The sequence below is a fragment of the Salarias fasciatus genome, chromosome 14 (assembly GCF_902148845.1).
Source record: "Salarias fasciatus chromosome 14, fSalaFa1.1, whole genome shotgun sequence".
In the NCBI taxonomy this organism is placed as follows: Eukaryota; Metazoa; Chordata; class Actinopteri; order Blenniiformes; family Blenniidae; genus Salarias; species Salarias fasciatus.
Window position 1 is genome coordinate 9,012,954 of NC_043758.1, and position 12,939 is coordinate 9,025,892.

The window sequence follows — 12,939 nt, forward strand, 5'->3', positions numbered from 1 at the left end:
GGTCATCGCTCTGACCATTGAACATCAGTGACACTCTTGAAATAACTTGAATATGAACGACAGTAGCTTTTTGAGGCAGATGGAGGTGAACTGATTCAGCTAAAGCTACTCCAAAGTGTCTGAGAAGTGCTTTTTTTGGTTTTTCAAGCTCCATACCTCCTGGAAGTCCTCCTGGAACCAGACCGCCGGGTCCAACGCCTCCTGGAACCAGACCGCCGGGTCCAACGCCTCCTGGAACCACACCGCCGGGTCCAACGCCTCCTGGAACCACACCGCCGGGTCCAACGCCTCCTGGAACCAGACCGCCGGGCCCTACACCTCGACCTCCATATCCTCCTACTGTCAGTTCAGGCAGGAAAGAGATGTAATGAGGGTCACTAGCATCAAAGATAAAGACAAACAAGTTATTTTTGACAGTCATTTTCAGGGAAAAGGCAACAAGTTAATTTATTTTACTTCCTACAGCTGCGTACAGAGATTGTCGCTCACGGGCAGAGGTGGTCTAGAAGCTGAAGAAGTGGATTTATGATCGGAAGTTTGCTCGTTTGAATCCGACAGCAGACAGTTCACCACTGTGGGTCACTGAGGAAGTGCAGAGAGTCATACCTCAGTCTGCAGTTAGGATGGGTTATTGCATAAAAAGAAGGAATTTCACCAAGGGGAATAATAAAGTATGATTAGTTTAATAACAGTGGTGCAGTCTGCTTTTACTTTTGAACATGTTGTTTTTTCCTTGTCGTGACCCATTTTTTGGACAAATGAGGTACAGCTTCTCGTCTGCAAAATGCAGCTCTTATCATATTATTTGATATTAACTGTACATTTGGAGGTAAATTACATCTCTACAAGCTATACTGAATAAGGCTAAACCCTGCCTGCTCTATAACTGCCACAAGTTTGCTCTTTTAGTTCCACAATTATTTAAAAGCGCACAAAACAGGCTCAATAATTACAGTAATATTCTCCTTTGCTCATGATTTGTAGATAATTCCGTGCAGACTTTATGACCTTATTGTTATCTGAATGAAAATTACAGCCAAATGTTGCTCAGTGCAAAGCTGTAGCCTCTTGGTTATTAATAAGAAACTAATAAAGTTTTCCGTCCTTTCAGTGACTACAGTGTGGTATCACCTGTACATGAGCGGCAAACAAGTAAAGAAACTGAAACTTCAACAACTATAGCACCTGCCAAGGATCTCCAATGTCCAGTGGTTTAAAAGATGGATGAATATACAGGTGACAAATAACCGATATTAAGGCCAACAGTTACCTAAACAGGACAGATCTCAGTGCGTCTGACTAAAAATACTTCCAAGAGCCAAACTTGTTCAGCAAATGGGAGATGAAGCCATGCCAGGTCTCCGTTAGTGGTTGGCGACCTGCTGCTAAAGTCGTGTGTGTGTAGTGATGAGAGTATCTGCTGTGCATGTGTGAAATGACAAGCAGCAGACAGAATATCTGTGGCGGCGCATCAGGGCCAATTGTGGCAAAGTCCATGTGAACAAGTTGAAATCTGAGAAAGTGACACCGCTTCGATGACAAAATCCCTTTCGTCAACGAAGTATTAATACATAAAGCTACACAGTAACAGGTGATCGCATTTCCAGTGTCCGTCTCTCTGTTGCAGCTGTAGATGCACCAGTTCATGAGAACCCAGATAGTTTCACCCCAAGCATTTTTATACAGTTGAAATAAAATCATAAATCAGACGGTTCTTCAACTCACCTGCAGCTTTAGCTGATTTATAGCCCGGAGGGACTTCTCCAACAGTTCCTAGTAAAACAACAGTTGGACTATTGATTTACGGTGTGAATACATGTAACAAGATAATAGACAGTTTCTGGCTCAGTGATTCTCCACACCGGCTGAAACTGGGACTTGAGGAGAGCGTTCTGCTGCCGCATATACACGTAAGCACACGGGCTGCTACGAAAATGCCTTTTACACAACGCTGGCACGTGCATATGGTTTAAAATGCGAGCTTTCGGTTTGACAGGACATTGGCTCACCCCACCATCTGGTTGGAAACGTAACAAATGCGGCGTTTGAGCGCAGGAGAGAGAAGTTGGACGATGCCACTGAGGTCAACACAAACTGAGCCACACAGAGCTGCAAAGCGTTTTGCTCTCATTGAATTCATTGTTTGTTTGCTAATCAAGCATCTTTACAACATTCAGCTGTGTTGTGTTGGTCTCCATTCATGTTGATGTTTGCGACATGTGGGGAACATTCACGAGCCTGAACTCAAATCACTACAAGGGATTTGGTCTTGTGTTGTGTTTGAGAGTTCTTAAGCAGGATGTCATTTGTTGCTTTGTAGCTTGTGCTCCCCAGTAGTTTCATTTACCTAGCCTAATTCAGGTAAATGTAAACAGATTTTGCTTTTTTCGTGATAGAGTTGGATCTCTTTTGATCAACCGTCCAGGCAGATGCTTTCTCACCGAAAAAAAATCCAGTTCCTGGTCCGGCGCCTCCCGGTCCAACCCCAGCTCCGGGTGGTACATACACACCTGGAACACACATCAGGAGAAGTAAAAAGGTCGCCATCCTCTATCAAAAACGTGTGTGACATGCACTGGAACTACGGCCAACTAGTTCACGAGCATCAATGTTTTTTTTTCTTCTCTTTTTTTATTGCAAAGCTTCTAACAGCATTGCTAAACAATGACCCCATTTACTAGGCAAACATTCCCAAACACATTCATCATCTGTGACCCAGACAGCAGGACTGAAGTCTGTCCTTGGTATACACATCTGCACCGGTTCGCAGAAGTGATAGGGCGTACAGTGAAACGTGAACGTAGCAGCCCCTGCCAGAGTGAGAAGTTTGATGAGGACCAAATCTGAATTGTTTTCATACTGATGAGGTACTGCATTTGGAGGCCTCCACTGAAAGGGAAAAAAAAAAAAAAATGGCTGAAACTACAGACACCCCTAACCTCCAGTCACCTCCCTCTAGCTTTACTTCTCGCCAGATCTCTGGCTGCATCCCAGAGTAACTCCTGAGACGATCGTTCTGGATCCCAGACGCCGAGGCCTCACGAGGGCAAGAAACAACAACAGGACCAAAAGCAAGGCAGTTAAAAAAAAAAAAAAAAGACCGCTGTTGTTCTGGAATAACTAACGGCTCAACCTAATGGGACCACTGAGCAAAGATTGAAAGTGAAAAGTTATTTTTTTGAGGGGGAAACCTGGTCTTTTTCTCAAAGACACAATATGAAACAGACTATGGGTGTGTGAGACCACAATGATTGTATTTAATAGCTCTTACATGTGTTGGGAGGCCAATTAATCTAAACCACATGTCAAACACATTCATCTGTTTATTATAGAAATATCAACTCTCAGTTCTGTCTATCGAATGTGGCCTTCATGAGTAGAACTTTACAAGGTTTTACTGTCCAGTATAGGAGCTGAATAACACTTCAAAACAGCAAACACACAAAAATTACCAAATAGCAAATATCTAAGATGTCTGGGTCGACATACTGCTACAGTGAGCAAGTTGTGACTGATTGATTGGATTCAAGAGAATATCTAAAAAAAAAAACATAAAGTATACTTGTAGAACAATATTACATTGATTGTGAAGGTATAACATACATTAAAACAATATTTGGACTGTTTAATATTAAAAAGAACTGCATTGACACAACTGTCTGAAAGTCTTTGCTGCAGGTTTGAAATCTGCTGAGACGCCAGTGAGTCTTTATATCCAAGCGAGTCATGACAGCAGAACTATACTTAAACTCTCGGAAACTGCACTGCACAAAAAATGATAGATTTTAGAAAAGAATTTCAATATTGAATCATTATTTTAAAAGAAAATCTCACTGAGAACAGCTTCTTTTTCATGGGAGACCTGTCCGAGAGGTGCACTCAACAGAAAATGATAAAGGAGGAGAAGAAATCTTAAAAGTGTAGTGTGGAAAAACCTTCCTCCAGACTGGTGTGACCAAGTCTAATTCTCTAATGTTTTCAGCTGCAGTGTAAATGGAAAGAATCTTACGAGCAGTTATGCTTTTGGATCAAACACAACTGAACGGACAAAAGGTGTTGAATGTCTCTAAACTCAACTGGAAAACATCCGTACAGGAGTAAATCTACGGAATCAGTTTGAAATATGTGTTTTCTTCATGCGTGTTTCTGTTGGTTTGCCCATTGGCACAGATCTCAGGTGCACAGACCGCATGACGGTTGACTGATTGTTCTCAACTCTACTTGAACACTTCAGAATCAAAAGGAGGATTTCCTGTCTCGCCACTGCAAGTGAAGCAAGAGGGACTTTTTGTCTGCTCCACTTTTCCTTTTGGTGAGAGTCCCATCTGTGCCACAGAGTGCAACAGGTTCACGAGGAGCATGCATCCAGACGAGGCCCCGCTGTGACCCCTGCACAGTGACCTGACCTGCCTGAAGGCCTGTTGGAGACTGTCTCAGTTGTGGTCATCTAGCGTCAGTATTCCTGGTGATGGGAGGATGAGACTGACATGCAGATGCAGAGTACCAGGGGTCAGATCGTTCCTTTGTTGACTCCAGTCAAGAGTTTTAATATAGTCTGAGAAAAGTAAAAACCTTAAATGTCTGTTACTGCTAATTCAACTGCTTTATGGAACATTTCCTGCATTATGACTGCTTGAAATACAGTCATATGTACACGATACTAATTAGGTGATGTTATTTTAATTAGCGCATATTGTTTTCTTAGGTTTAGTGATTAATTTAATGATCACGGTTATTGCAACCAAACAACAAGCTTCTTTTTCAAAACTTTTCCATTTACAGTGAATTGCGTGAAAAAAGGATGAATATATACTCCCAGGAATCCTGACAATAATTTTAATTTATTGCTTTTCCGTTGCGGACTTGAATATGATCCAACCTTTAGACTGCAGATGGATGGCTTGTCAGTAAAGCGGCAGCAGGAGGAAAATAAGTCATGAGTTAACGGATATGTAAGCCTCATGGTCTGGAGTGGAGCGCCGACATTTCCTGCAGTGCTTTGCATATTAATCATTAGGAAATTACCAGCGTGAACTATTGCCTTCCAGAAGGAAGAACTTTTGAACTGATATTGTAGTGCCAAAGTGAGGTAGATGCAATGTCTTGATTCAGTTTTCAAATCTGCTAAACTATCTTTTTTTGTGGTCCAGTTTTCTCCCACGGTCTAAAAACATGAAGTTGAGGGTAATTCATGATTCTAATTGACGCTGAAGTGTGATCGTCTCTCTGTATTTGCTTTGTGATATACTGGATGCCCAGAGTCGGGATTGGCTCCAGCAACCTCAAACCCTAATTTGGATAAAGCTGTATATCTAATGGCCTGATTAAAGGACGACAAGCACAGGATGAAAAAAAAAAATTTGATAACAAATTCACACTCTCAGAAAGTCCCGGTTCAACATCTGTCAAAGCAGCGTAGGTGTGAACAAATTTCCAGAATTTGATTTCCAAAGGATTTAAATTTCTATTTATACAACAAAAAGAGAACAATGTGTGAAAAGAACCGAGTCGAAGATAAAAAAAAATGAAGTTCATATAAAACACATGTGTTTTGGTTCCTTTAATTCTTTTGTTTTGAATGTTGATCAAATGACGTAGTTCACTCGACGAAAGCTAACAAGTGGGAAGGACGGCGTCCAGCCAGTTGTATCTTCACTTTCAAATAATCCCGTGTCCTGCTTGAAAGTAAAAACTGACATATTTATGAGCTGTTAAGCTGGTGAGGCCATTTATTTGAGACCACGTATAAGCAACACACAGACGACGAAGCCTGCAAAGAACACCGACGCGATCGAGGAATTCTTCTGAATTTATAGTAGCCGCAAAAGAAAATTTTATACTGGCTTCGACAAAACAGCTTAAATCATGCCTGAATAATTTATCGGTCAGGAAACTGTACGTCAGACATTGTCTTGTTATCAAATTAAGCTAAAGCCAGTGATGGGGGTTTCCGTCGTCCCTCCTGTCGTAGCAGCAGCTTCTATCGTTTCGCCGAGCGATTAGAAAGCGCTTCGATTTGCTCCATTTGCAACGAGATGTTGAGTAATGCGACATTTCTTTGACCCTTCGCGGTGGTTGTTTAATAAATTGGGCTTTGGACTTGACTTTACAATTTGTCTAATGCTCAGGCATGCAAAACAAGCTCATGTGAGTACGTACACGACATGGAAGCTCACAAACAGAGATGCTATTTCCTCCACAGGAATGATTCATGATTACAGGACAGCGTTAGGTAAGTACTGGAGTCCAGAGGAAAAAACTACTCTGTAATGTTTTTACAGGACTTTATCAACCTCATATTTACACAACTCCACTCCGCACCACTTTTTCCATCACTTTCAATGGAGTTCACAAAAAAAAAAATGTTTGGAGAACTAACAATGGTGTTCATGTGCATCCAAAACCGCCATCCCCGAAGGGAAGGTTTGCTTCTTTCTTTAATGGAAAGCACTTCTACTGCAGCCAGAGCGACGGGGCAGCACAGGAAACGCTGTGGTTCCTGGCACCCTGACGTCCTCCCGTTATCAGACATGTGACAGCTGGCCTATCATCACTCACCTCTTGCATTGTCTTTTTTCCACTGGCTGGACGGAGGAGGAGGGAAATGTCACAAGCATCTATATATATATTTCTTTTAATGCCAAATGGAAAATCCACCTTATCCTGACGCCACTTGATTTTGCCTTTCTGCCCTTGCCCAACCTGATCTCAGTGTCACTTCCAAGAAGCAAAATCAACAGGAGAGTTTTCGTAAACTCATCAAAGCTCCTTCAAATCCTGTCAGGGTTCACTTTTCTGCATGTTGTGTGAAGCTCTTCCACTGGAAGATGACAGGGGATCATTATGAGATTAGGAAAGCAGAAACCTTTGAAATAAAAAAAAAGAAATGACTTGAGACAGCTGTGGGCTCTCCTGTAAAAGTACTAAGAGTTGAACCGAACATGGCACTGTGGCTGAAGGTTGCCATCGACCATGTAAACGCCAGTGGAAGAAACAGATCGCGTTATGGCTCAATCCCAGCAACCGATTAGGGCGATCATGCATGCAGGATGTAAGATATTTACAAGTGGAATGTCAGAGTCTCCAAAAATTCACTGTCTGTCACTTCCTACTCATTGAAAATGTTGTTTTATTCATCTATTAAAGACATGAATATTTTATTGTTTTTCATTCTAGTTACTGTAAATTCATAATGTGTATGGAGCAATGCTGTTTAGAATGGTTTACTGTGCATTTCTGAAAAGAAATTTAAAAAAAATATTTAAAAAAAATGTTGCTGGACTGTGTCAACTCATGAGTAATACTCTGTGCAGAATTTGAAGAAGGTGCATGTTTTCTGTAAATGTCTTTACACACTGCGGTTTAGCATCTGCTGCACGGAGAGAAGAGACATGACAGAGTGAGAATCCTCAATCACATTTATGAAGAGATTTTCGTGATGGTTTTATCTGACAAGTGTAAAATCTGTGATTTATGTGTAAAAGAACAAACTCTCCACGGTCAATCCGACATGCAGGCAGTGTTAAAATGGGCTTTGAGCGCTTCTGACAGTGAGCCATGTGCCTCTGGTCTGTTTTTATGATGATCAAACTGATGTAAAGTTATCAAACTAATTATTATTTTATCTCTGTTTTGATTGCCTGCCTGAGACTAACATAAAAAAATATATATTTTAATGTAGCGCTCACACTGTCATGTTTCTAAACAAAGATGAATTTGGGAGCAGATGAGAAATTCCTGACAGGAGCCAGTTGCTCCCAGCGGCTCGCAGCCTGGTGCGGGTTTCGGACTGACTGGCTGGAATGAATCATCTGACTTAATGTGCTTCTTTGTTGAGCGCTTGGCGCAGGCTACCTGCAGACCAAACATCTGACTGGGAGATGCTCGGGCTGACGTTTGAAGACCACAGCTACACGCTGGTATTTGTTCCCTGCAGTGCTGAAAAGCAGTGAGGAGGTGAGGCAGCCACTCCTGAAAAGACGTTTTTACGGTCATTTTTTTTTTATTCAAGTTTTAATATTTCTTTAATGGAGTGAATGTATGATTTCACTTGTCTTTATGCAGGACATAATATAAAACAGCAGTGACTGTATGACCCTACCTTTATTCATGCATGGACAGTAAAGATCCTACAGAACATTAACTATTCTTTGAAAAGTAATTGCATCGATCAGTAACCTCACTTTATGTGTCTCAATAAAGTTACTGAAATGGGAAAAAAAAAAAATAAAAACAGAAATTGGATTTGTTGCAAAATCACGGAACAACTATTTGGATTTATTTCATGTTTAACTGATTTTCACTTGTGACAGGACTGAAGACCACACCTCATGGACTGCAGATCAGAAAATCTCTTCATGGAAGAACTGCATTGCAGCAATCACATTCAAAGGTATGAATAAATTATGTGTAGTGAGAGAGACAAGGGAAATGTGAGTGTTGAAACAATTCATCTCAAGCCTCTGCTACGATTATGACAACAGTTCAAACTGTTGAAATTTGTGATAATGAACAAGTTTGCGACCTGCCTGAGAGTTTGTAAGGAAAGACTTCCCTGCAATAGAAAATGCTGTCATGTGAAATCACTTTTTGGAAAAAAGATGAAAAGAAATCCAATTTTCTCAAACACTTTCACAGGATTTGTAAGATACATGGACAATTTTTTTTTTTAAACAATAACAACCCTTCTGGTTGGTGCTTGTGAGCAGCTTCAATTCAAACTACTAAATGGAGACACTTCAGTGCAAATTACAACATACTGCTCAAAATCAACAAACTAAAATGCTTTTGTAGATCCAGAGCAAGCCGAAGAAAACTTCAGTCAAAAGGAGCATCTGCGTCTTATTCAGACAGTTCTTCAAAAAGCGATGCCGATATGTCACATTAATTCACCAGACTGACATTCAACCTTTCTCACTGCTCACCACACAATCTACCACTGAGGAAAGAAGCACCACGTGTTTGAATTTTCAAGGAAATTCTAACATCAACACCAGAGCGTTGCTGAAATCCACAAGTCGTGTTGATCAATGCGTGCTGTCTAATCTGTACTGATTTCACTGAACCCGGCCAAAAAATGAGGTGAGCGTCATTGATTAATGCTCTAAATTCCTCGGGGTTAAGTCGAGCTGCTGCCAAATGAAGCAACAAGCTTCTTGTATCACTAAAGAAAACATCACACAACCTCCCTGAGACTATGAAAGAACAAATGAGATCTGAGTCAAGTTCCGCCCGGCGGAAGGGCACAAAGAACACAAAGAACTGTCTGTTCTGGTAGGAATCCTCGAAAACAAAGAGTATCTCACCTAACTTTGTCAAAAAACAAACTTTTTTTTTTTCTTTCTAATTTTCACTATTTTCTTGGTGGTTTCAAGCAGGCACCAACCTCCGCTCATAAAACATGAAAATAATGCGGAAGTGCAAAAAAGATGTAATTCCGGGGTTATTCTAGCAGGGGGCAATGATGCTGGTTTCATTGAAACCCATTCAAAAATGCAAAGTGCAAATAAACATATAAAGCCCCCGTTTTCAGAACATGTTTTGGCCTCTATCACTATTTTCTATAACCGTGCTGCTTCACCAGACTCTGATTTTCACATAAATCATCTGTTGATTTTATATTACGAGTTAAAGTTTTGCATAAATCGCCCTATCACAGCGCCTCCTCTGTCCAAGTGATGCGGTCACATGACGGGCTGGACCAATCACATTTACATCCAGTTTCAAATGTTCGATATGGAGACGTCCTGCTGGACTCGCTGAAGTCTTCAGAACGGGATTATGGAACTCTATGGGTGACGTCACGGAAGCTCTATCCATGGTTTCAAGGGCCGAATTGGGGCCTCTGGAGGGCCATTTTTGGCCCACAGGCCTTATGTTTGACACACTAAAGGTTTACAAAGTACAGCTATGGCCATGGATCTCAATGAGTCACCTACTTTAGAAACAAAAAGAAACCATGACCATAGAAATTTAGTTTTTAACAAAACGAGCCAACTCTATTTGGAATACAGGTTCATTTGTAAGAAGGTAAAGCAAGTCTGCTTCCTTCAGCACGCATGGGAGACAACAAATATATCATAAATCCTCCACGTGGTTAAAAAAGTAGCCTGACAGTGGGAATATTTATTAACAAACTCCTTCCCAGGTGTTTCTTTTACAACCATTACTCAGTTGTTGACTGAAAGTATGCAGACAGCTGTTTGACCCATCATAACTCAGGTGAAAAACCCTACAGCGTGAGGGGCAAATGGCTGGATCGGGTGCTAATAAGGTTCATGTTACCCACTTTTAATTTACACTGGAACAGTGTCCACAGGGTTTGGCTCAGGTTTGTGCACACCGACACACAAAACTTGCTTGAACTCCTCAAAGATATACGATATCAACGTTCGCTCTTGACATCAAAGTTGTGATCTGAAGCCAGGATTGATATTTGTTGGCTGCAATACCTACAATATGCTTTGCCTCAAAGCAGCTCACAATCGCAGCTGAGTGCAGGTTGGCACAGGGAGTAAATGGCAGATGTGCTTTGAAACAGAAAATGATTTTAAATAACAGAATCACTGGCCTGGCAAAACCAGATGTCATAATTATCGTCACTGATCCTGAAGGGAAACTGAAAAAAAATAAATAAAGTGCAGCATAAAAAGAATCTAACCACACAGCTTTATTGTGTCTGAAAGGTCACTTGCACACCGGAAGATAAGGAACATAAACAACTGTGTGTTTTTGGCAAATAAATCAGTGGAGAAATGGAGAATACCATACCTCCATATGCAAAACATGTTTGTGCTGAATGAGTCAAGAGAGGCTCAGCCAAGGCAGAGCGAGAACCAATCAAAGCACCGCAGACCAGGGAGAAGAAGTAAACTGGCTCGCTGAGTGATGGCGGGAGGAAAGGCATATTCTCAGCCTTTCTCCCGCTGTCTGAGGCAGATAAGGTGCCGAAACGAGTTCCTGCAGTCTGCACAAGGCTTTCGGTGTACCGCATTTCTGTCCACCCATCAGGGATGAAATAAACTATGTGGGGATTTTTTTTCCTGCGAAGAAAGTCGGAGCAGCTGCAATAGTCTCTTCCTGACAGTTTTCCAAAAAGGATCCTCAGCCATGTAAACACTTTTGTGATTTATGAGCAACTAAAAGCCACTTTTAATGAATGAAATGAATTTAAAATGCAGACACTACTCAGATAAGTTGTCATGGACATTTAAATTGCACACATGACAGGCAGCAATATTAGGACATATGTTTTTCTCTCAAACTTCAAGTATTGTAAACTGCTGGGTCACAGACATTAGGCTCTATAGACACTGCTGAACCTCAAATCCATCATTTAAATCAATTAAATTATGAACTTATGTTGCAAAGTGGTCATGAAGTAATATAGATTGTGCAAAACTGCAGAAAATGCATTTTAATATAAAGTGAAACTAAGGAGGTAAATATAAACTGCTGCAAATGCAAATTAGGCAAAAGCAACATTAAATAAATCCACAACAACAGATATCAATATTGCAACAGAGTGAACAGATCAATATTGTTTATTGACCATGCAAAATGTTTCATCTTAAATGTATTCATTGATACCTCTTAGCCAAAAAGCACCAACACATTGTTCTTTTATTATTATGATTATATCAAGCTTGTTAAGATTGTGGCTCAGTTGGTCTGCAGCACACACTTACCTCCTTGAAGAGAGGGCTGAATCAGTGCTAAGAGGAAGAGTCCACAGAAGAGCAACAGAAAGTTTCTGTTAGCCATCTCGCTCCAAAATGCACCACCCCTCTCCCGATCAGCTGGTTTTATTCTCTTCTATCTAATTACCCCGAGCTGAAGTCTCAGAGAGTGGTGAAAAAAAAAAATTAAAAAAGAGGGGGGGAAGATATGGAAGTCAATGTAATTAAGAGAGGGCAACGACTCTGGTTCAGTGGATCACTTTGCTTTTTTTCCTCCTCTATGTCTGGTGTTGCTGTTTTTATTCTGGTCACTCTTGCCAACAGTACAGTCACTGCTGCCAGCAAGGAAAGAGAGAGAGCGAGGGAAAGAGACACACACATCCACAGAGGAAACAGGGAGAGAGAGGGAGAACCAGGGAGAGAGAGAGAGACCCCCCTCCTAAAGCCCATCCAGAAGGGATTGAACTGTCTGCCAAGCATTTGCATGGATACCGAGCACACTTATCTGGAACAGGCAAGACAGAGACTGAGGACGAGCAAATCACATCCCCAGATAATTACCTGCTCTTTTGAGTCTCTAATTCTCAACTCATTACTTTTTAACACCAGCAGGAACAAACGTTCTCCGAAGCGAGTGATCCGGAACGTTTTGACAAAGAGGGACAACAACAGCACGGCAACTATCAGCGTGTGTCCACGGACGATAAGAGCGAGGCTGGAAGGAGCGGCTGCACTGTGCAAGGCGATCCGTGTGAGGAGGGCAGTCACATGGCTCCGCTGAAGGAATGAGAAAAGCTTTTCTGCATCACACACAGATGACATCAAGCAACAAACCCCCGAGAAACATCAGGTCAATGCTCTGCGCAATCTTTCAGCCTGTTCGTCTGGATAATTGGCACTGCAGGTCATGTTAATAAAAGACAGAGCCTCAGATGGGTTGAGGGTTAAGCCTGAACTCTTGTAAGACACATCTTCACGAAACACACCAAGTCTCCAAGCCCTGCTTTCACAATCGGTCCGGCCAACACGCCTTTAACGGGAGCTGCAGCGTGCGAAGAGATGAATCCTCAAATTATCTCCTTCATACTGAGACTGGATGGATGCCACAGAGAAAGACTAGTTGACTCTCCTCTTTTAAATCTGTTTAGGCCAACTCCTTTACTGACTGTTTTGTACAGTGCACCATCAACACCCTCTTCACTGCGTTCATCCGTCACCTGTGAAGCACCTCACCGCCAACATGGCCGCCGCTGTCCATCTC

General features: G+C 41.6%; 1 protein-coding gene across 1 annotated transcript in view; it reads right to left on the reverse strand.

Annotated features, from left to right (window-relative positions):
• The window catches only part of LOC115400707 (elastin-like), a 32,113-nt gene extending 20,247 nt beyond the window's left edge, over positions 1 to 11,866 (reverse strand). The window contains exons 1-4 of the mRNA XM_030108718.1: positions 11,688 to 11,866; positions 2,442 to 2,510; positions 1,726 to 1,773; positions 157 to 339 (exon numbers count right to left, since the gene is read on the reverse strand). Of these exons, the coding sequence (XP_029964578.1) occupies positions 157 to 339; positions 1,726 to 1,773; positions 2,442 to 2,510; positions 11,688 to 11,763 (376 nt within the window). The 5' untranslated portion in view covers positions 11,764 to 11,866. The remainder of the gene's footprint in view (positions 1 to 156; positions 340 to 1,725; positions 1,774 to 2,441; positions 2,511 to 11,687) is intronic.
• Between the last annotated feature and the right edge of the window lie 1,073 nt (positions 11,867 to 12,939).